At 51.5% G+C, this 23215-nt stretch overlaps 1 protein-coding gene across 10 annotated transcripts in view; it reads right to left on the bottom strand.

The window, feature by feature from the left end:
• Window positions 1-23215, bottom strand: part of LOC132452260 (histone-lysine N-methyltransferase 2C-like) — a 66871-nt gene that overhangs the window by 10292 nt on the left and 33364 nt on the right. For 3 of the 10 annotated variants that reach the window (XM_060044766.1, XM_060044761.1, XM_060044765.1), the window contains exons 32-64: window positions 22180-22227; window positions 21597-21740; window positions 21446-21478; window positions 21153-21308; window positions 20556-20700; window positions 20012-20250; window positions 19795-19868; window positions 19347-19631; window positions 18339-18473; window positions 16091-16634; window positions 15009-15856; window positions 14409-14690; window positions 13919-14307; window positions 13645-13829; window positions 13046-13465; window positions 12435-12889; window positions 11847-11970; window positions 11361-11702; window positions 10747-10858; window positions 10528-10594; window positions 10364-10427; window positions 9855-10087; window positions 8992-9741; window positions 8675-8782; window positions 7671-8474; window positions 7046-7294; window positions 5159-5353; window positions 4709-4873; window positions 3496-3637; window positions 2804-2927; window positions 2165-2355; window positions 399-511; window positions 82-234 (exon numbers count right to left, since the gene is read on the bottom strand). In XM_060044766.1, the coding sequence (XP_059900749.1) occupies window positions 82-234; window positions 399-511; window positions 2165-2355; window positions 2804-2927; window positions 3496-3637; window positions 4709-4873; window positions 5159-5353; window positions 7046-7294; window positions 7671-8474; window positions 8675-8782; window positions 8992-9741; window positions 9855-10087; window positions 10364-10427; window positions 10528-10594; window positions 10747-10858; window positions 11361-11702; window positions 11847-11970; window positions 12435-12889; window positions 13046-13465; window positions 13645-13829; window positions 13919-14307; window positions 14409-14690; window positions 15009-15856; window positions 16091-16634; window positions 18339-18473; window positions 19347-19631; window positions 19795-19868; window positions 20012-20250; window positions 20556-20700; window positions 21153-21308; window positions 21446-21478; window positions 21597-21740; window positions 22180-22227 (8318 nt within the window). Of the gene's footprint in view, window positions 1-81; window positions 235-398; window positions 512-2164; window positions 2356-2803; window positions 2928-3495; window positions 3638-4708; window positions 4874-5158; window positions 5354-7045; window positions 7295-7670; window positions 8475-8674; window positions 8783-8991; window positions 9742-9854; window positions 10088-10363; window positions 10428-10527; window positions 10595-10746; window positions 10859-11360; window positions 11703-11846; window positions 11971-12434; window positions 12890-13045; window positions 13466-13644; window positions 13830-13918; window positions 14308-14408; window positions 14691-15008; window positions 15857-16090; window positions 16635-18338; window positions 18474-19346; window positions 19632-19794; window positions 19869-20011; window positions 20254-20555; window positions 20701-21152; window positions 21309-21445; window positions 21479-21596; window positions 21741-22179; window positions 22228-23215 lie in introns of all 10 variants that reach the window. The other 7 variants (XM_060044762.1, XM_060044764.1, XM_060044763.1 and 4 more) reach the window with 7 other exon arrangements.

Genomic DNA, 23215 nt, shown 5'->3' with positions numbered 1-23215 from the left:
CCCTCTCCTCCCAGAGCCATAGCTCAGGTTCCCTCTACCTCCCAGAGCCATAGCTCAGGGCTGAGGTGGCTCAGGACCTACGTGTGGCATGGGGACTCTGACGTTGGCCAGCATGGCCAGGGAGCTGCGGTCGGGCCTGGCCATGGGCCCTGGGGGCAGCTGGGCCACCTGGTAGCTGGGGGGCACCGGCACACGCAGCAGTTCAGCGATGGCCAACATGAAGCGAGGGATGTTCTGGACACGGGGGAGGAGGAGAGGATGCAGAGGTTGCAGCTCAGGTCAACTTGTTTCACATCAGTTTTTGGAACCGCGTTTCAGTTTGGATAGGACTTCAAACAACAAAATAAAAGTCTACTGTGTTGAATAAGTATTTGGATAGCAGTAGGGTCAGTGGTTACCTGAGCCGCGATGGAGTTCAGCGTTATACCGATGGACACCAGACCAGTGTTTGAACACGAGGGCGGTCCCAACTGGCTTGGCTCAGCCTTGATCTCCTGCTTTATCGCCGAGCCTGGACACACGCACACAATGAAAGGACATTTATTAACTAGAAAATGCATTTCCTGAAGAAAATGCGGGGAGTGCTGTAGTACAAAGTGAGGTTGAAAATATGTTTTTATAAAGCCACATAGATTAAGTCATAAAGAAACGTTAAATGGCTTAAATCAAGTGAGGGGATTTGAACAAAAGTTCAAAAGTCTAAATGGAGTAAACAATGTAAACATGCACACCACTTAAGAAATGTAAATGGTTGGAAACCAATAAAGTCACACCTGAATGAAAAGCGCAAAGCATTGCTAAAAATGCAGGAATGTAAAATGAAGAAGATGAACTGAAGAATCTGAAAGGTCAAATGTATTGCCTTGCACTGCTGATGTGTGAGAATAGCCAGCCGGTGCTCGCTATTCTGATCTGGCAACACTGCTGACGACTTCACGCTCCAGCGTCAACGTAAATCAATGAGACCAACTGAAAACGAAGCCGGTATGAAACTAAGTACCAGAGGACGGCTCTGCTGTCCTCCCATTGACTCCTAGTACCGTATTTTCCGCACTATAAAGGCGCACCGGAGTAGCCTATAAATCGCAGCAGCTAAATTGAATGATGTGTACATATATAAGCCGCACTGGACTAAACCGCAGGTGTTTAAATGTTTAATTACCATTAGGGCTGGCCCGAATGCCAGTTTTCAGGCTTCGAATACTCGTTGGTTTTTCCGAGCGAATATTCGAATACTCGTTCCAGAAGAAAACACCATCAATAACAACATTAATAATCCCAATATACTCCCTGGAACCGATTTTGACGGCATCAGCATATTTTGTTGAAGATTTTATAGCTTTTGAACGTTAATTAGTAGGCCTAAGTAGGTTGAAGTTACTTGTTTTTCACCGTGAAAGCGAACAGCTGTTGTTCTGTTCCAAATCAGCTGTCCTTTGCCAGCTCAGCCCTTACGGGAGCTTTTCAATTCATCCTGGAACGCGCATCTTTTCAGGGACTTTGTACAATAAATCCATAACAAATACAGAATATTGATTGTCTTATGTGTCCATATTATATCCATTATATTGTCCGGGTATTCCCAAGACGCTCACGCTCTGCAGCAAGCCAGTCACAGTTGGCGCAGCGCTGTACAGCGAACGTAAACAAACAACTAAGCTAAGGTTAGCAATTCGCTAAGTATTACTTTTCCTCCCGAGATCCCGCTAATGTTGTGTTATAAAGTAAAGGGAAACAAGGTAGGCCTATCTATTCTTCCTCCACCTCTCTCGCTTCTCTGCTTGGTGTCGCTGACGCTTATAGTTTGCCTCCCTCGCTCTGGTAACTTCACGTACGTGGAAAAAAAACAACGAAGCTCAGAATACTGATTTAAGCTTCGAATACAAATTTTCCGAGTGGCCGTTAGCTAAAAGTATAAAATATTTAACATTTTTGAAAAGATGCGGGCGATTCCAAGCTATCCTGAACATTTTAAAATATTTCTCTAGGTGAGAAATTGAGGAAGGAGATAGGTCCCAAAGTTTGTAGAGAATATTAAAGAGGAACGAAAGAATAAAACTTAATAAAACTGCATGCAGCACTCACCTAATAACCAACACACACACACACACACACACACACACACACACACACACACACACACAGTCGCTGTCTGAGGACTTACCTTTCCCCCAGGCGCAGGGCATGATGGGTATTGTAGGCGAGGCGCAGGGAGAAGGCTGCTCCAGCTTGACGTGGGAGAGGTCCGGGTAGCGGCTGACCTCCATGTCCGTCTCGCACTCGGGAGAGGAGGACGGGACGTAGCCCTCGGGACTGTCCCTGTTCTTGTCTCGGCCCGCGCTCAGCTCCTGGACCCTACACACGCACACAGAGCAGACATCAACACCAACACCCTTACGTAGCTAGCCTGGAGAGACCATCCGATCTCACAAGTTCACATTCTGTTGCTCTTCAACTCTTCCTCGGTCCTGTTTAAAGCCATTTACAAAATCCAAAAAAGGACCAATCAGCGATCCGGGAGGGAGTTCCGGTTCATGATGAACAAGGAGTATTCTGCCGTACTAAAACAGAAAGGCAGCTCCTAGGGAAAGTGGAGCAATTTACTGCGCATTTACCAGTTTATATCCAATATTGACTAAATAACTATGTAAAAGCATGAAAGACTTTTCTTGGAGAAGAATATGTTGGTGCTTCCACTTTCAACCAGATTCGGCTTGAGAAATAGAGTACGAGGCCAGACTCTGAAGCCCAGACTGATATCCATGGTGAAATGCAAACGGGAATATCATGAGGAAGCAGCTACCTGAGCTCCTCCTGGTTGGTGTGGGGGGGCGTCGGCAGGGAGGCGGGCACGTCCACGGTCTTAGAGGCGTGGTTAAGGCTGAGAAGCTCCTCCCCTTTCTGCTTCACCGCTGACAATCCTTTCGCTGGATGGAAAAAGGGCGAAAGATAAAAAGGACATTTAAACGATTTCATTTGAAACAAGTTACTGCAAATATATCAATCTCAATACAAGTATACTTCATAGTAATCTCGGATCCAGCCTTGCTACCATGTTATAGCAGAACATCTGGGGAGAGACCATATGGGCCTAGAGGATGCAAGGGGAGGTGGTACACCTCGTTTACAGTTTCATTATAGAGATATTGTACTAAAGAAAACTCATCGTGCTAGCAAGGCTTTCAGAAGCCAATTTTAATAAATGTATTCCTATAGTAGCCAGTCTACAAGGTGTTGATCTTAAACCTTCAGACACTTCTGTACAGTTTACTACTGCTGGTCAAGTTTGTGTTCTGCAATTACACCCTTACTTCTCCGGCAACATGATTGGTCAAAAACAAATACGAAGTGAAAGAGAGTGAATCGCCCGGTACACCAAGATCTGAGCTTGTCTGCCATCAGACTATCCGCGAGACTTGATAGTTGGTGTAGTGATGCATCATTGTGTTGTGGGGTTTGGTACAGCGGTGATGACGGGTTGAGTGTAGCCCTCACCCTCCTGCTCTCTGAGCGCTGCCTTGGTCCTGACCAGCTCGTCGGTGGTGGCGAAGCCGTTGGCCAGCTTGTGGCGAGCCACCGGCGGAGGGGTGGGCGGCAGGGAGGCCGGGGGGGTCGGCGGGTTACTGAGGTTGTTCTGCTGGTGGGGGGGGGGGGGGGGGGGGAGGAGTCACTCAATGCTGTGTGTACTCAAGCTACACATATTATATTATTATAGGGCTCGTACATCGGAATACATCATAGGTTGTTTTGTTGGCGATTCTCCACCATTTTGCACTCAAGAGAGTTCTGCTAGTGTTACCTTTATCAACGTAAATATAACGTAACCAGAGCTAATGAAAACCATGCATCAACACGTGCATGAGAAAGAAGGACCGTCTTCCCATAATTACAAATCCTTTCACGATCAATATCTGAACAGTAATCAAACAGGTCAGTCCCCCAGGTCATCATGGTAGTACAAGTCTACAGAGCGGTCATTGAGAGTGTGCCAACATCCTCTCTCACGGTCTGGTTTGCCTCTGCGTCAGCCCGCGCATAAGCCAGGCTACAAAGAGTCGCCCGGGCAGCAGAGCGGATCATCGGCTGCCCCCCGCCCCCCCCATCATGGACCTCACAGCTCCAGGACCATTAACAGAGCTGTGAAGATTGCGGCAGACTCCTCTAATCCTGCCAATAGTCTGTTTAATCTTCTCCCCTCTGGGCAGCGGTACAGAGCTATAATGTCCAAAACATCACGCCACCTCCACAGTTTTTCCCCCAAGCAATTGCCCTCCTAAATAACTATTAAACTTGGACTTGCTCATGGTACTGTTTGTCCTTGCATTGTGTTTTTGTCTTTCTGTTTTACTGTGTGTTGCCTGCAAGGAGAAGACCAAAACAAATTCCTAGTATCTGTATACATGGCTAAATAAAGTTGAAGTTGAACAATTAACAAAAGATCATTGCTACAAACACAGTAAATAACATTCCAAAGCTCTGATGCTTCTATAAAAGAAGCGGCCATCGTGATGTTACATTACGGTGTACAAGCTCAGTGAACGCAGGGGGAGACACATATCCTAGGGATAAGATTAGAATGAGAAGCATTCATATTATCCATGTGCACAGATGCGCATTTAAGGAGCGACATGATCCGCAGTAGTATCAGAACAGCAGCAGCAGTAACAGTGTTGTCCAGCCCATAATAATGGCATCCCAGCGACGGTACCTTGTAGATGAGCTGAGAGTAGTAGTCCGTCACCCCGTCCAGGGACGCGCTGCCGAAGGAGCCCGTGAGCCGGCTGTCCCGGTCCAGGTTGGAGCTGCCGAACGGGGGGAACAGAGACACGTTCACCCCCATCACCGGCTCCATCAGAGGGAGGAGGGAGAGCTGCTGTAGCCACAGGCACAAAGAGACAGATCACACACCACATTATCAACAGCACTCCAACAAAGCTTTGTCCCTACAGCCGTTAGACCGCAAACAGGCTTCTACAACCAAATGGCTTTTAGCAAGTGTTGGATTTGTGGAGCATTGATTCGAAATGGTTGCAAGGCTATTATTACTGTTGTTGAAAAACAGAGTGCCGCCATGGAACGCCAATTGACCAATCAGAACCACTTACGAAAAACATTGCAAAACATTCTCTATAGATATGCCACAGACAACCGTATCTACCTGTTTGACTTGAGTCATCAGTGTGTCCGTGTTCGAGGAGTATAGCACGCCCTCCTCGTCCTCCTTCTTCCTCCTCTTGGCCTTCAGGGGAACCTTCTCCTTCTCCATCTTGCCCGGCCTCTTACAGCGCTGCTGCTGCTGCTGCTTTCTCTTCAGGCTCTCCATCAGCTCAGCGGTGCCACCGCCCTCCAGCACCTGGGACACACGCACAGCACCAGTTGTAGTGAGAACCTTTATTAATAGAAGAGACCCATCATCCATGACGCATCAATGCTGGTGGTAGTCTCAGAGCCGCCCTTTCTATGCAAACGTCAGACACACAGCGTGGATTCACTTTGGGAACAACAGCATGCTTCTTAGGAAGAGGTGTTGATTGACAAGCAAAGAGTGACCCATCACAGGCCATACTGCAAGACAAACATGATTTAAAAAGTGTTTTACGATATTCATCAGCGGAAAGGAATAAGCCGATTGATTCATTATTACAATAAAACCTGATACGTCTGTCACACCGGAGCTACGCCTGCATTTCTGGGAATGACAAGGTTGATAGCCAATGACAACAACAAGAAGCTGCCTGGCTTAACTGGCTCAGTGTATCAGACATTAAGGGCCGGTCACATGGTGACGTAGCGCTCAGTGTGTCAGACATTAAGGACCGGTCACATGGTGACGTAGCGCTCAGTGTATCAGACATTAAGGACCGGTCACATGGTGACGTAGCGCTCAGTGTATCAGACATTAAGGACCGGTCACATGGTGACGTAGCGCTCAGTGTATCAGACATTAAGGACCGGTCACATGGTGACGTAGCGCTCAGTGTATCAGACATTAAGGACCGGTCACATGGTGACGTAGTGCTCAGTGTATCAGACATTAAGGACCGGTCACATGGTGACGTAGCGCTCAGTGTATCAGACATTAAGGACCGGTCACATGGTGACGTAGCGCTCAGTGTATCAGACATTAAGGACCGGTCACATGGTGACGTAGTGCTCAGTGTATCAGACATTAAGGACCGGTCACATGGTGACGTAGTGCTCAGTGTATCAGACATTAAGGGCCGGTCACATGGTGACGTAGCGCTCAGTGTGTCAGACATTAAGGACCGGTCACATGGTGACGTAGCGCTCAGTGTATCAGACATTAAGGACCGGTCACATGGTGACGTAGCGCTCAGTGTATCAGACATTAAGGACCGGTCACATGGTGACGTAGTGCTCAGTGTATCAGACATTAAGGACCGGTCACATGGTGACGTAGCGCTCAGTGTATCAGACATTAAGGACCGGTCACATGGTGACGTTTGACGGAGTGCTCTATGCTTGTGATCTCAAAGACTTTGCAAGGCAATCGCCATCTATTAAAGGGGACTTATTATACCACCAGGTGTGAGTGTGATTAGCCTTACAAGCCGTTTCGAAAATCGGCCTAATATGACATCACTAGTGGGTGTGTCCACCTAGATCTGTGCTGGATAGATGAGCAATGTTTACTTCAGTCCACTGGGTAGGCTGGTAGATAGATCTATCCAGCACAGATCTAGGTGGACACACCCACTAGTGATGTCATATTAGGCAGATTTTCGAAACGGCTTGTAAGGCTAATCACACTCACACCTGGTGGTATAATAAGTCCCCTTTAAATCGAGGGTAGGCAATTTATTGTAGAAGCGGTCCCGAAGTCCAGAGACCATGGTCCAAAAACGACATTAAGGCCCAATCCCATTTCTACCCCTCACCCCTTCCCCTTCCCCCTCCCCATTGTTTTGAGGGGGTAAGGGGAAGGGGGGAAGGGGAAGGGGAAGGGGAAGGGGAAGGGGAAGGGGAAGGGGTGAGGGGTGGAAATGGGATTGGGCCCAAGAGTCCTGCTATCTGCCTCCCTTACCAGGCTGTTATGTGACCCAGGCCCGGCTGGGCCCTCCTCTTCCTCAGACCGCAGGCTGTCATTGGACAGCTGGCGGCATGTGGGCGGGGCCTGGGCGGCAGCAGAGGCCTTGTCCTTCAGGAGGTGTCTCAGAAGCTCCTTCCCTGCGTCGCCGGCCACCCCTCCGTGTAGAGGAGAGGAGGTCATCTGTCCTCCGTTCTCTCTCTTCAGCACGCCTCCTCCACATACTGCGCCTTCCACGTGTTCCTCCTGGAGAAGAGGACAGAGGTTACGTCCTCTAAGATACGTTTACGCACCCACCTGGCACGTCATAGCTTGGCTATATGTAATACGCAAACACATGTTTACACGACCAGACATTATTTTGTAAGCAAAGTAAAACTAACGTAATAATGAAATAAAGACCATTCTAATAACGACTCAACAGGGTTCTGGACACCTAATGTTTGATCATTAGAGACACACAGAGATGGCTGGTCATGAATGTTGCTCAAATGACTTCACTGCCAAATGTAAAGTTGTGTGGCCCTCCAGGGGTCTTTCAGTAGAGCCTCCGTTAACAGTCCCATATGTGGTGCGACACCCAGGACGATTAAGGGAGTGTGAGTGGGGACAGCGTCCTCACCTTGACTGCCAGAGCGGCTCCGGCCAGCTGCCTCTCCAGCTCCGTGGAGGAGGCCAGGCCAGAGCTCTGGTGCATGAAGAAATCAGCCTGCTCCATGTTGCCCCGGGTCGGGGTGGAGCAGGAAGTGTCCGAGACGGCCGGGGTGGTGGGAGCGGTGACGTCGTCGGAGTAGGACGACAGCGGGGTCCTGGCCCCGGTGGCGTCGTCTCCGTCCCTCTTCCTGTTCCTCTTCTTCTTCTGTTTCTCCTCCGGGAGGATGTCAGAATAGAGCTGCATGAGGGAGGCGGAGGCCTCCTGGCTGAAGGGGTGGCGATGGAGATCGGGCTGGGGCGCGGCCGTCCCTGCTCCTCCTAGCCCAGGCGGACGCACCTGTCCTTGGGCCGCGGGGCCGGCGGGGCCAGGGTGTCTGGGTCTGGTCTGGAGGAGGGGTCTCGTCATGTCTGTGTTTCCTTGGCCGACCTGGGGCCGGAGTGGCATCGGGCTGTGGCCTGGGGGCACGCCGTAGCCCTGCTGGAGGGGGACCTCCTGCTGCTGGGGGGCCGCGGAGCCCGGAGGGGACTGAAGGAAGTCCTGCGGTAGCTCCGAGCTGAAGAAGGGCATCTGGGAGAGGCTCTCCCCACCGGGGGGAACCCCTGGGCCAGCTTGACCACCAACTCCAGACGCAGGCCCGGGAGGAGGCCCGTGGCGAACCACAGAGCTCAGTGAGGGGCCGGGCCCCATAGCGGCCCCGGGCCCCATAGTGGCCCCAAGCAGGCTCTGCTGCTCCAGCACCAGTCTCTGCTGCATGGCCCGATGACGCTCCACCTGGGGACAAATGAGGCCAGTTAACATCTCTGCCTATTGGCACCAGTAGTAGACGACAGAAGTACATGGACATATGTCTGACAGCACAGATACCCACTCCACACACACATATACTGAACACTATAGAGAGAATAACTATGTATATATATATAAATATATTTATATATACAAATATAACTATATGTGCAGAGTAACTGCACCTCTTGCATGAGCTGGACCCTCTGTCTCTCCTGCTGTTCTCGGAGTCTCTCTCTCCTCTCTCTCTCCTGGAAACCTTCACTGAACGGGTTGTTGTCGTCAAAGTTTACCTGGAGGAGACGGTAGTGAGAAGTTACCTCTCCAAAGAGCTGCTCCGTACTAACACGAGAGGGGGCCTCAGGGCGCGACTAACGGATACACTGTGGTACCGAGGAACTGGAGGAAGACCAGGTAACTAACCAGGGACACGGCCTGACCACCCTCCCCCATAGGGCTCCCCCCCTGACTGCCTGACCTGATGGGGGAATCGCGCAGTTACCTGTCGGGCTGCGGCTCCGTTTGGACCCGCCGCTCCAGGGGATCCTCCGGCAGCCTGGGGGGCTTGGGGTGACGCTGGGGGAAAGCTCGCCCCAGATGGAGTCCCCATGCCAGGGGTCATGCCCTGGGCCGGCGGGCCATGTGGCTGGGGGGCGTTGGCCACCGCTGGAGGTATCTGGCCGGGCATCCTTTGGCCGATGGGTACGCATGGACGCACGGCTGCGGGGTTCCAAGCCGCCGGTGGGCTTTGCATTGTCGGTCGTTGGGTGGGTGTCCCCTGGTGGGCCTGCATGGGCATCAAGGGCTGGCCCAGGATGGGCTGGCCAACAGTGGGCGCCGCAGGTGGAATCATAGCAGGCTGCTGCTGCTGTTGTTGTAGCTGCAGCTGCTGCTGTTGTTGTTGTTGTTGTTGCTGCTGCTGCTGCTGCTGCTGCAGTTGTTGTTGCTGCTGCTGCAGTTGATGCTGTTGTTGCTGCTGCTGTTGTTGCTGCTGCTGCAATTGTTGATGCTGCTGCTGCTGCAATTGTTGTTGCTGCAATTGTTGCTGCTGTTGCTGCTGCAGTTGTTGCTGTTGTTGATGCTGTTGCTGATGCTGCTGCAGTTGCTGCTGCTGTTGCTGCTGCAATTGCTGCTGCTGTTGTTGATGCTGCTGCTGTTGTTGCTGTTGATGCTGCTGTAGCACCCTTTGTTGCTGCTGTTTGGTTTTGTATTCGTCGATCAACTCGGCGTGATCTTTCTGCTGCTTTCGGATCTGCGCGGGAGAAAGAGGGGAGTAGAGGGTAAGTTTGGGTGTTCGGTCTTTGGGTTCCTCTAGCGACGCAGTCAGTGGTGGTGCTGGCTGTGCTGCCCCAGGCGCGCGGTTACCTGCTCCAGCTGTTTCTGCACCGCCGCCTGCTGCTGGGTGATGCCTCGGAGCTGGGTGAGCTCGTCCTCGGTGACGGGCCGGCCGGCCTTCTTGGCGCTGCGCTGCTTGGCGGACATGGCCCTCTTGGCCTTGCGGTGGCCGGCGATCTGCTGCTCCAGGTAGCCCTGCTGCATCTGCAGGAGGTGCTGGGTCTCCTCCAGCCACTCCTCGTACTGCCGGCGCTCTGCCTCGTCTGCGCACGCACACACACACACACACAGGGGATCTTTAGGTTCCGTCACGGCTCTTCTGTTGCCGTGTCTTCGTCATGCTTAAGGAACAGAATGTGGATTCAGGGATGAGAGCCCCTCATTAGAATCTACAAAAGCATTTGAGAATTTAAAAGTGTGGACATATATTGTTTGCAATACAATTCTGACAGATAGATCGCCACTCTGTGTAACCAAGTGTGGCTCAATGGCGTCTGGGCGGACTAACCAAACTCAAGGGAGAATGACGCGATACTTACTGACAAACCCAGGGGCGAAACTGGGAGGGGTAGGCCGGGCCAACTGAGGCGTGAGTTTACCATCCTGACAACGGAGAAGGAAACAACACAGGATGTTAGCCGGATGGTATGTACGGAGGACGTCACCTGGTGGACGAGGAATGGGCTAGGGGGACATGACTCACCTGTCCCAATATTTGTGGAGGTTGAGACGGCCGTGCAGGCGGCTGGGACCCTGGGTCCTGTTGGAATCTGGGATGGAGTGCATTCAGGTACATTTAATGAAAGAAGATACCATAGTCTGATGGCCGTAACTTGAGTTGACCTTTCCCATATTATTTCATGTTCTTCTGCAACAACGCAAGCCATTATCTTTATTCAGAAATAATCTTCAACTGTAGTACCTGTTGATGGCCATGGGGTTGAGGCCCAGACTGCCCTGACTCATGACCTTGTTGATACCCTGCAGAGCCACCATCTTAGCCTTCATGATGGGGTCTGAGATCGAGTCAAATTCTGGAATAAAAAGACACACAAACGCATACAGACGCACAAACATGACCCACATGCACATTAACAAACACATACATGCAAGTTCTTACAAACCCACATTGGTCTCAGCATACAGAAACATGCATAAGCTACGGTGACTAGGTGAAATGACTAGGTGAAATGACTAGGTGAGGCAGTGAAAGTTTGTGCTCCGTCGGTCTACAAAGGCTTCTCTATTGATTGGGGGAAGTGAATTGTGATTTGTCTTGTGAGGGGTTTTTGTGCTTCTAATAACGCAGATATTTAAAGCAGCTTTAAGTGATTTGTGAACACTTGGGGGGGGGGGGGGGGGGGGGAGGGGGTGGGGGCAGACATAACCAAAAGGATCTATAAACAATAAAAACAAATATACCCTAATAACCTCCAACTACAAGGACTACAACCACTCATCTAACTCCACGTCGCCGCGCCCGACAAGGGGATCTACCGCTTAAAGCCGAGTCCTTGTGCCATTCCTGATGCTCACCCAGGCTAGGCGGCAGTGTTTCACAGGTGGGCCTCTGGCGGATCATAGTCTGCATCTGTCTCTGCTGCTGCTGCTCGTGTCTCTCCTGGTCCAGCAGGTCCTGCAGGAGCAGAGGCTGCTCCCCCAGGAGGAGGGGCCTGTGGCCCTGGGACAGGGGGGGCGGGCCCTGGGACAGGGGGCCCTGCTGCTGAGCACTGAACAGGGCCTGATTTGGAACCTGGGGCTGGGGTTGTGGCGGCATCCCCGCCTGAGGAGGCAGGGTCTGAGGAGGGAGCAGTAGGTGGGGGGGAGCGGGGTGGGGCATAAAGCCCCTCTGCTGCTGCTGGTAGACAGATGGTTGTCCTGGAGACAGGAGAAAGAGTTTTTTTTTTTTTTTTTGATGATGATTTGATGTTTGTTTGTTTGTCGTTTCATGAAGATGCGTTCCTTTTCCCTCCTTCCCCAGTTGTTTGGACGGGTCTCCTACTTTGAGCTGCTGCGACCTACCTGCTGGCGCGGGGGGGATTCCGTAAGGAACGGGGATCCCGGACCCTGCATGTTCCTGGCCTTGGACACCAGGTCCACCCCCTAGTCCGGCTCCGGTCTGCTGAGAACCAGGCCCTTCCAACTTCTGGAAGACCAAAAATATAAAATAAAAAGTGACGATAACAAAACAGATCAACATAAATGATTGATTCTCAGCATCTTTTGAGCTGAAATGAAAAATATGCTGTTCACTAGGTTCCACGGTCAGTTAAGTCAGCATCCATCACCAAAATAGGTAACACTGATGAAAGCCCTTGCATTTGAGGCATTATGATGTTAGACACTGGGTGTTGGGAGGGACAATGGTTACATCTCTGGGGAAATGTTGCTTATCGCCAATGGTGTCGCCAAAGAGAACAAAACTTATTTTGTTTCCTCTTTCGAAGAACCTTCAAGTGCATCACTGTAACATGAACCAAATCAAGCAAATATTTATTGAGACTCCTGACATTTAGAACAAGGACGAAAGTGTTTTGTTATAAAGATGTAACGCTCGTAGATGGACAGCTGTGCTTGTTGTTGTCTGCTGGTGACAGAGAGGGAAGCTACCTTGCAGTGGGCCATGGAGGAGCCAGGCTGAGAGGAGCCCTGGTACAGGCCTGCAGGCTCACTGCCCTGGGCTCTGCTGGACGTCATGGCAGCGAGGGGGTTGTGGAGGGACAGGCAGTCCCTGCCGCTCTCCATCTTGATGCTGTCCTGCCGCGTGTTGGTCACCTGGAGCTCGGAGACCTCCTGTTTGACCTGGCCCGGGCTGTAGCCCTGGACCTCTGGCTGCCTGGAGACCCCCGCCCCGTCGTCCTCCGCGACCTCCTCGTTCTTCCCCTTGAGCGCCCTGCTGTGGGTCTCCTCCGCGGGGTCGCTCAGGTCCAGGTCCTCGTTGAACATGTCCTTCTTGTCCTCCAGGTTCAGCTCCGGGTCGGCGTAGGCGATGAGGTCAAACTTCCCGGAGAGCAGGAAGTCGTCCAGGTGGAGGTCGTTGGGCCCCAGATCCAGCTCCTCTTTTCCTGGGGTCGGTGAACAGATGGCAATGTGAACAATCTGTATTTGATCATATCCTTCATCCCCAGCCATTCAACAGGGATGATAAAAATAATATAACCCAGTCGGAGTTCCCCAGAATCAAACGCGGAAACATATGGCCAACAGGGATGACTTCCTACCGTCCTCTGGGTCTAGGTTCAGGTTGAGGTCCACCAGGTCTTTGACCTCCACGTCTTCCAGGTCCTTCACCGCCGAGTCCTCTCCCTCTAGGTGCTCCTCCATCCCGTCACCGCCCGGCAGCCCCGTGTCGCCGCCCTGAGACATGTTGCCGTGGTGACCGAGCGGGGGCTGATGCTGGTGCTGGTGGGCCACCAGGCCCTGGTGTTGGTACAGCAGGTCCATGCCAGACATTCCCGCCGGGACGGCCTGCTGGCTGTGGGGGTTCTGCTGCTGCGGTTGCTGCTCCATGGGGCCGCCCATCGGGTAGGGCAGCCTGACACGGCTGTCTGGAGCCCGGTGCCTCAGCTCGATGAAGGGCTGGCCCATGATGCTGTGCTGCTGCAGAGGCAGGGCGTGGGACAGGAAGGGCTGGGGAACCCCTGTTGGGTGGAGAAGGTCAAGGACACATGTTATTATCATGACGGACTGCAGAAATCCCACACAGTGGAAAGACATTTTTAAATCTAAACCCTTCCTCAAAATGTCACTATTGCGTTGATCGCATTTCTCAGCTTGAGTTCTAATTAAACCAATCAGCTCTCAAGCATCGTCTACCCACCGGTCATCATCAGGGGCCGCGGCTGGTTTGCCAGTGCGGTGATGGGTCGGATGCCGGAGAAGTCTCCGGGCATGGGTCGTCTGATCTGCCCCGGCAGGCCTTCAGGGGGGATCTGAGCAGCGCCGGGCAGTGTCTGCTGGGCAGCGCGCAGAAAGGGCTCCCCTTGAACCCCTGGGAAGCCAAACCTATGGGAAGAGTCGGGGGGTCCATGAGATACCTGTCCAGCTTCCTGGTAATAGAGACATTCGATTGTCGCCGCGTTGCCTGTGCTCACCTCATGTTCTGGGGCCGGAGCCCCATGTTAGCCATGTTGGGCATGTTGGCAACGGCACCCATCCTAACAGGCTGCCGAAGGTAGGGGCCCTCGTTAGTGGGGAAGGGCCCGGGGGCCCTGATGGCCTGGGGTCCGGCCCGGCCCGTACCGGGGTAGGGGGGAGGAGGGCGGCCGAACAGGTCCGGCTGCATCGCCGCCAGCACCGACTGGTCCTCTTGGGACCAGTGGCGAGGGGTGGTCTGACCAGGTCCAGTGGGACCTTGGGGGGAGGCGGGGGGAGCAGCGGGGGGCCTGGCGGGTCCCGAGGCCTGTTCCTGAAGCCCCTTCTCCTGCCGGAGGGCCGTCTTCTGCTGCTGCTGCCTCAGGATTAGCTGGCGAAGCCGCTGACGCTGAGAACAAGAACCAATAATTACAATGGAGAATATAACACAGATTGAATAGAAAAGAATCCAGAGGGAGGTTAGTGAACGGTTTTCATTCTGTTTTTTACCTGTCGTAGTTTCTCCTCGGAGTCACCTAGCTGAGGAACTATGCTGATTGGTCCCTCCAAGGGGTTCCCGCCCAGCGACGCCATCTCATTGGCGCCCGTCTTTTCCATCTGTGAAGGCCCCGATGCCATGTGGCCTTGCTCGAAGGGGTCGTGCCCTGGCGTCCGGCGGGACATGGTGGAGAACCCGCCGTCGTCCGACAACCCTGGGTGCTTGGGGGTCTGAGAGCCCGGGGCTCGAGGGAACAAGTCCTGCTGCTGGAGCCTCCCGGGCGACTGCTGCAGCTAGAGGAACGGGCACAGAGTATTGATATTTTATTGTTTTCTTTTTTTATTGGCTTTTCTTGGGCCAAAGGTGAGGGGGTTGAGGAAGAGAGGAACTGTAGGACCGCAGGTGGGAATCAAACCTTTGTCCCTACAACATGGAAGTGCCGACATGGATAGAACTAGCCGGTCGCGCGACCACGCTTCCCCAGATAGCTTATGTTATATAATACATAGACCCTAACCCTAACTAAGCATCAAAATACGCCATAGCTTCAGTTAGCTCAGTCATTCAATGGTCAGGTGTTGCGTCATACAACACACTCGGGGGGGTCCTACCTGTTGGTGGCCATGAGGGAAGGCGCCGGCGTCTCCCGGGTGGCTCTGAGACATCGGGGACATCACCGAGCCCCCGGGCGTCCCGGGGGCCATCTGTGGCCGCGGGGTGGAGGGCTGCTGGCCGTAGGGGTCGGGAGAGGGTCTGCTCCCGCCCGCGCCCTGGCCGAACGGGTCGGCGCTCCTCTGGCTGCCGGGGGACCGCGGGTAGCTGCGGGGCGTCCCCGGCATGGAGCCGTACGGGTCCAGGGCCGGCTGGGAGGGGGACTGCCTGCGACCGGCCGCCTGCTGGCCGAACTGGTCCAGCCTCAGCCCGGCCGGGTTGGCCAGGTAGGACGCGTCCGAGTGGGGTCGGGGCGTCCCGGGGGTCGGGGCGTTTGAGTAGGGGTCCGGGGAGGCTGCGGAGCTCAGGGCGGACTGCTGAGCGAAGGGCTCCGGGACCTGGCTGTAGTCCGGCCGGGGGGTCCCTGGGGCCTGGGAGTAAGGGCTGCGGTGAGGGGAGCCCAGACCCGACAGGGGGCTGGAGGGGAACATGGGGTCCTGGAGCTGGGGCGAGGCAAAGCCCAGCTCGGTGGGTCTCTGAGGGGGGAGGGAGGAGCGGTCGAACGAGTCCCTCCGGCCTACGCCCATGCCTCCGCCTACAGATACCCCGTAGGCCTCCTGCTGCGACTGGTGGTGGGGGGGCATGGGGGTCTTGAACAGCCCCCCCGGGCCCATCTCAGCCATGCGGTTGCTGTTGTTGCTGTTGTGCGGCGCCCGCTGATAGGTCTGCCTCCCGGAGAGGTCTGGGTTGGAGCCGGACGCCGGGCTCATCATCCTGCCCTGCTGCAGCTCAGGGTTCCTGGGGGAACCTGGGAGAGGGGGGGGGGGGGGGGGGGGAGAGAAGCAGAGGTCAGACCCCTGGAGCTCGGATAACCAGTGAAGGACAATCAATTACCGGCAGGAGCTATTCTAAATCAGTACAACGATAGGTCATTTGGTCGACATCAGACACATCAAACTCGCATTCTCTTTTAATATCTGGAACTACGGTTGTAGGGCTGTTTAAACCACTCCTCGACACTCTTTCGTGGCCCAACATGCACCTTGCTGAGGCCCCATGGTCTTGGCGTCCGGGGAGGGACAGCCGAAGGAGTCGTGGGCCGGCGAGGCGCCCAGGGAGTTCGGCCGCTGGTGCTGGGCCGTCTGCGGACCCCCTTGCTGGGCGGAGGCGGGGCGCGGCGTGCCCACCACCTTGGCGTACGGGTCCCAGGGAGAGGAGGGCCGCGAGGAAGGGGAGAACATCTGGGGGGAGGCGGGGTGAGGGGAGGACGGGTGGCTCTGGGAGAGCCCCGTGGGGGGCGGGGCCTGCGGCCGGAGGAAGACGTCGTCGGCCAGCGCCGGGCCCTGGCTCCCCTGGAGGTGCGGCGTCCGGATCTCCTTGAAGCCCATGTGCTGGAGGGGCGACTGCTGAGGGCTCATCATGGGGCTCCGGCTGCCGGTCTCTGGAGACACCCCCCGGCTGAGGGGCTGGCCGCCCAGGAGCTGTTGCTGTTGCTGCCTCTGCTGTTGAAGCTGCTCGTTCTTGACTTGTTCCAGTTTTTGGGTGGCTTCGATCTTGGCCTGCTGTTTGCTCTGCTGGCGCATTTGCTAAGAGGGCAAATGAGAAAGACAAAAAAAGACAAAAGAAAGAGAGCGGAAGAGACATTTAGGGGTGCAGAGGCAGAGAAGGTAGGAGAGACATAAGATGGACAGGAGAAAGAGAAACATTGAGAGAGATGGGGAGGGGTCATCAAAAATGAAAAGGAAAAATAAAACAGACCAGAAAGGGTAGACAAGATAGAATGTAAGAATGTCATATCAGATTAGTAGTTCCTCTTCAGTGGTCAAGTCAGTTTCAATACAGGATGATATGGTAGCTAATAATGCTCTCTCTCCCTCTCTCGCTCTCTCTCTGTGTAATGAGTGGTGGAACTAGGACATGCAGGGGAAAGTAGACACACATCACAACAAAAGCACTTTCCGAAACCGGAGAAAGGCCTTTCTTTAAATAATTATTCCGGACACGGAAAACGTTAAAGTAAGTTTCTGTTCAAATAGTATACAGTGCATGCTCACTGGTTTTCCACTATCTCACTTTCTTTCTCTCTCTCCCCATCTACCCCTAAAAGCTAGCAAGCTTAGAACCGTTAGCTTCCAGTCAATGTATCTCAGTTTGCCACATGCTACTTGTAGTCACAAGCTAGCTATTCACTAGAATCAAACCAGCAGAGTGGTGCAAGACAGCACCATCTCCAGTAAAAACACATGTTACTGTAATTGGCGTTTTTGATTAGCTCAAATTAGGACCAAGTGACCTAAAGTCTCATGCATGATGATGACATCACTTGGTACAATTTTGAACCATTCAGAAACATCGATCAAAATAAATGTGTTTTGATTTTAGTGTTTGCCTACTTACTTATTTACAAATCTAAATGTAGGAGTATAGTCGTAGGAATATAATCAAAACATTGTGCCAATTGGCTGGTTTAAACATGCTAACATCCAGAGTGTTGCGAGTTTTGTTTGAACACAGAATATATCAGCTTGTTGACAAGCTGGGGCCATGGGCGCCAGATCTGGGCTTAATACCACCTCAACATGGGAGAACATTGTGGAAATCCAGGTTTCCTTCATTTATATCTTACAACTAGCATTGGAGAAGTCAGAGGATATGTTGTGGAGTTATCCATGCCATGTCGAATAGTTTATTTAATTCAATATAGAAAAGTATTTTAGCCCAGAAATGATGGCCACAGCCAGCCCTGGCTCGTTGCATCTGAAATCCTCTTTAGGCCTGAAGCGTTTGGTTGAGTCTGTCTGGAGGTAAACATTGGCAGTCCCTCTCTCAACTAGAGCTTGTGCATCTGCTGCTGAACAGAATTCTCCACTAACACCACACAGTGTTCAACAAAAGGTCTGACACACTTCGCTAAAACCACAAAACATACAATGAATCGAAATCTACTCATCAGCTGTGTAGTTGACAATATCACACAATTTATCAAACCGCATTATCTAAAACACGCAATTTTTAAAAATACAACCAACTACATCTCTTTACACATTATGTTTTTAAACAATACAACGTTAATAAAATGTATATTAGTTATATTAGTTTAAGGTGTGGTAGTTAATGTAGACCGAGTACTTCTAGGCGGACGGCTACACCTAACTTCTTAAAAGTTCAATCACTACCTCCATTCTAAACTACGTGTTAAACTCCTCAGACAAGCTCAAACAAATACAGAACAGGGGATTCCAGAGTGTCTAAATCAAGCCAGAGCTAGAGGGGTTGCCTTGAGATCTTACCAGAGCCTCTTTGCCACTTCCTGCTACAGATGCCTGGTAGGGACAATCTTTATCTGTTGGTGATTTTAGGGCTTTGGTTTTGATGAGATTTTCCTGCCTCTTCATACCGGCTCCCCAAGTGTCATTAACCTCTCCCTTTTCAATGACAATTCACAGTTAGAAATATTAGTTTCAAGGACTCACCAGGCATGCACATCTCAACAATGACCCAAACCAGAAGAACAAATAGCACATTGATTATTAGGATTACACACTGATCATTAGCCAATTATCGTATATAGAACTTCATGCTCCCCGGTCAAATTGATTCAAGTCCCCATTTATCTATTGATCCATGGATCTTTCCATCTGTCTGTGTCTAGTATTCCCCTGGCATGCGTTCTAATGATAATTAATGGTAATTAATGGTCGTTAATCAGGGTGGGAAATCAACACCAGAAGGTCAGTGACTTGATGGCTGTAGATACATCTGTATGTCAATAGAATGGAATGATTTATGTTGTGCCTCAGATTCCCCAGAAGGCTTGAGATAACAGAATATTAATTGATCATTGATTTAAATATATCAGATTACTGATTACAGTTCAAAACAATATTTGTGTCTACATTTAGGCTGGTTAGAATCCAAGATAAGCCATTATTTAAGTCTATGATTTGGTTGCCACAGTGATCTGTTCACCGGCAAGCAGTCAGGTGATCCTGGGAGCTGTCGACAGCGTTCCCAGCACTAGAAATCACAGATGACCACATCAATATTTGCAGAATACAAAACAGCCATCGTCCAGGTGTTCCAAGAACGGGACATAAAAGCTGGGTGGATTTTAGGATGGCATCCAATTGGAGCCTGAACTGGAGCATTCTGGTGTCAACCTCTCACCCTCACACTACAGATGGAGGTGAGGAATTTGTAACAACAAAAGACACACTCACAAACACACACGCACACACACACATGCACACACATACACACCCCACACAGGTGCACACACGTGCACACGCCCTTCTCACCTGTCGGAGCTTCCATTCCTGTTCCTGTTCAGACTCTCTGGGCCTGAGCGGGTCTTTGAACCCCATCTCGTTGTCCATAGAAACAGGGTCATAGGGATCATGGACCACTGGCTGCTGCTGCTGATGATGCTGCTGCTGCGGCTGCTGCTGCTGCTGATGCTGTTGCTGCTGCTGCTGCTGCTGATGCTGTTGCTGATGCTGCTGAACGTGCTGACGCTTGAGAGAGTCATTGGACAGTTGAACCTTGTTTATGCGCTGGGCAGCGCGGTTGTCCCGGGCTTTTTGCTATCGGGGGAGAGAGCGACAGATATAGGGAGAGGCAGACCGAGAAAGGGGACAGATAAAAAGGGATAGTGAGGTAGGACACATAGGACGTATATGATATTCAGTTCTACTCAAGAGTGTTATTATTTAGTTTCCGGGGAGGATAGAATACAACAGAACTCACAACATAGGGCGCTCTGTCCTGGGAGCTGGCTTTTCTCCAAAGCTTAGCAATCTGCTTCACTCTCGTAGACCAGTCTGTCACAAACACACAAGACAATACAGTATGTATGACCATTTTGGATAAATGTGCGTATAGTAACTAGTTTCCCCCCTCCCACCCCTGTGTGTGTGTGTGTGTGTGTGTGTGTGTGTGTGTGTGTGTGTGTGTGTGTGTGTACCTGGATGCTGCTCCTTCAGGTCGGGGTAGTTGATGTTGCTGTACAGCACCGGGGCGACGGTCGCCATCTCCCCGAGAACCTCCTCCTTCTCCCACTTCAGAGTGCTCTTCTGCGCCGTCGACATCCCATCATGCTCTGCTTCGGCCGCAGGGGAAGTGCTTGGGGAAGGGCCCGCCTGACCCTGAGCTGGGCCCCAGGGGCCACTCACGTCACCACCCAGCTGGCTCGTCTTCCTGTCCCTGGGGGAAGCAGGGAGGGAATGGGGAATGTTAAAAACGTCGTCGTGTTTGGTAACCTATATGTGTAATAATTGTAAATCCTCTGTCGTCTATAATATATTGTTAATTATAATCTCACAGTTCTGTATTTACACTGTACTTATATTCATGTTTACAATACCATAGTTGAGCTCTGGTAGTATTGTACTAATGCAGCACAGGGTACTTCTCTAATGTGTCCTAGAAGTTGATGGTACACTAGTATAATAGCAGAGCTAACTAATAAATGTACTGTCACACTGGTTAAAGTAGTTTGCAGTTAATACCTGTTGTTATTGTCAAGGAGGGGCATCCTGAAGTTGGCTTGGCCCTGGGCTCCAGACATGCTCGGCATTATGGGAGTTGTAGGAAAGTGAGACCCAGCTCCAGCGAGGCCGTTCATCACTGGAAGACGAGGAATCATCCTTCCTGCTGATGGAAATAAAGGCAGACAGAGTGGGTAAACACATCTGAAATGGGCTGCGTAAATATTATCATTGCTAATTTGGTCCCATATTGTGATTGTTATTATTCATTGCAATTATGAGATTATCAATTATATTAATATTCTGTGTTGCCACTGTAAATACAAATACAACAAAAATAAAGCAATCTATGATTTCTAATGGTTTGCAATGTCATTTTAATGTTAACGAGTTTACAAAACCAGCTGTATTTTGCTCTTAAATGCTTTAAATACATATTTTGAAATAAATGACTTGGCACCTTTCATGATTTTGATTCATATGCAGTTAATGTCATCAACAGCCCTAGCCCTAGTGTGTGTGTGTGTGTGTGTGTGTGTGTGTGTGTGTGTGTGTGTGTGTGTGTGTGTGTGTGTGTGTGTGTGTGTGTGTGTGTGTGTGTCCGTCCGTCCGTCCTACCTGTGGGGTTAGGCAGGGCCTTGGCTCCCATAGGGCCGTGGTGGCTGTGGTCCAGTTGACTGGTACTGCTGATGCTGGTACTGATGCTGGTGGACGTGCTGCTACTGGGACTGAGGACCGCGGTGAACAGGTCCTCTACGTCCTTACCCTCCAGCTCTGTAGAGGGCGCCAACAGACACATGTTAAACGTGGCAGTTGGATGCTGCACAGCATAAGGTTAGGATTGAGAATTTGATTTCTCTGACTTCAAATAGTTAATTAATGCCAAGAGATTTGTATGCATAGACGGGTACCTGGGATTCTGTATAGCCTGCTGAGCATGGCACCTGTGGAACAACAACAAACCAACAATCGTATCAGGAAAAAACTAGTTAAAGAGTAATTCAATAATGACATGCATGCACACAGACACAAATACATTCACACAGCCATGTTTCAACTCACCGTCTGACACCATCTTGTCCAGCTCTGGGCTGAGGATGGCGTCCAGGTGCTCGTCCTGTCCCACTCTGTGGCCCCGCCCACTACCTCCTGCCTGGTCAGGGGTCAACGAGGAGTCGTCCGTCAGGGGGCCGATGTCAAGGCCGGCTGAGGAGAGGGAGGGAAACAAAAGGGGACAATGGGAGAAAAGGTTAGAAGGAGAGAATTAAGAAAATGTTTTAATTGTCTGGAGTAGAGGAAGAAAAGAAGAGAGAAAGGAGTGTACTGGAAGACCAGAAGAAAGCAGAAGTTCTCTGGAGGACTAGAAGGAAGCACTGGTTACGTGGAGGACCAGAACAAGACACCAGCAGTGATCAGGAAGTCTAGAATTAAAAGAAGTTACTATTTGGAGGACTAGAAAAGAAACCAGAAGTTAGAAAAGAAGAACCAGAGCCGTGAATAAACGGAGCTAAGCCAATTCTGGTCTTGGCTCGACAGTGGCTGCTTCTACCATGACCGCAGTACCAACTCTGCACCCCCAGGGTTCTGGTATACATCATACGGCAGAGAGGGGGAAGAGGTTCTGTGGGGGGCTGGGTGTTCTTACCAAAGGGCGAGGGGGAACGAGCCCCCTGGAAGTGGCAAATATCGAGACCTATGAAACAAAACAGAGCTGCAGTTTACACACTTGCACACAAACACAAGGGGCTGCAGTATCCAGGGTCCTGTCGCTGTTGCCGTGACGCTGGGACTCTCAAACCAAACTGATCAACCAAAGATAACGCAACAGTGAGTGCTCGTGACACGATGTTCTGTGGTCAAGAGGAGTAAGGATGCAACGATTATAGTCAGAATAACCACGGTTTCACGATTATGCAATCATTTATTTCACAACACTACAGATGCAGGGCACCAGACTAACTTATTTCACTGTGTACTGTGGCCCCTAACTGAAAATGTTAGGGGCACAACCAACATTTTTAGGGGCACACACACCATAAATCAACATGGGAATGTGATTTTCTACATTTTTTCAATCTATTACTAATAAATATTTTGATAATGGATGCAGAAATTACAATGTGGGGTTTCAAATTCAGGGTTACATTTTATTGTGATTGTCTTTACCAACTGTTTCCAACTGCGTTCGACGAGCACGGAAGGGACAGTTTCACGGGAGTGCGCCCGCTTGACATGCCGCAGGACCCTGCGCCTCCTCTCTGCCCGCTCGCCTCTCCATTGAGAATGCATTAGCAGGCGCCTCCCTCTATGGCACATGAAGTCCTGACCGGGTACGGGTGCCCACTGGTACCCGACGGGTGACCCGCACAATTTGGATGAAACGGGTGAAAAATAATGTGTCGGACACGGGTGCGGGTCGGACGCCTGAACAGCGCGGGTCGGACGCGGGTTTTTTGCGATTGCGAGCGGGACTTCTCCGATGCTGGATATGTTGTTCAAGGAGCGGAGGAGTCAACTAAAACCGTCACCAGTGGATGATGTGCTTTTATTGCACAGCAATCTAAAGCACCAGGCCAAACACCACATAGTGTATTTCCTCAGCGTTCCATCTAATGTGTCTAATTTTCGGGTCGGGCGTCAATATCAATTTATAGCGGGTCGGGTGCGGAATGTAATTTGCG

Source organism: Gadus macrocephalus, chromosome 23 (genome assembly GCF_031168955.1).
Source record: "Gadus macrocephalus chromosome 23, ASM3116895v1".
NCBI lineage: Eukaryota > Metazoa > Chordata > Actinopteri > Gadiformes > Gadidae > Gadus > Gadus macrocephalus.
This window is presented reverse-complemented; position numbering and strand designations above follow the sequence as displayed.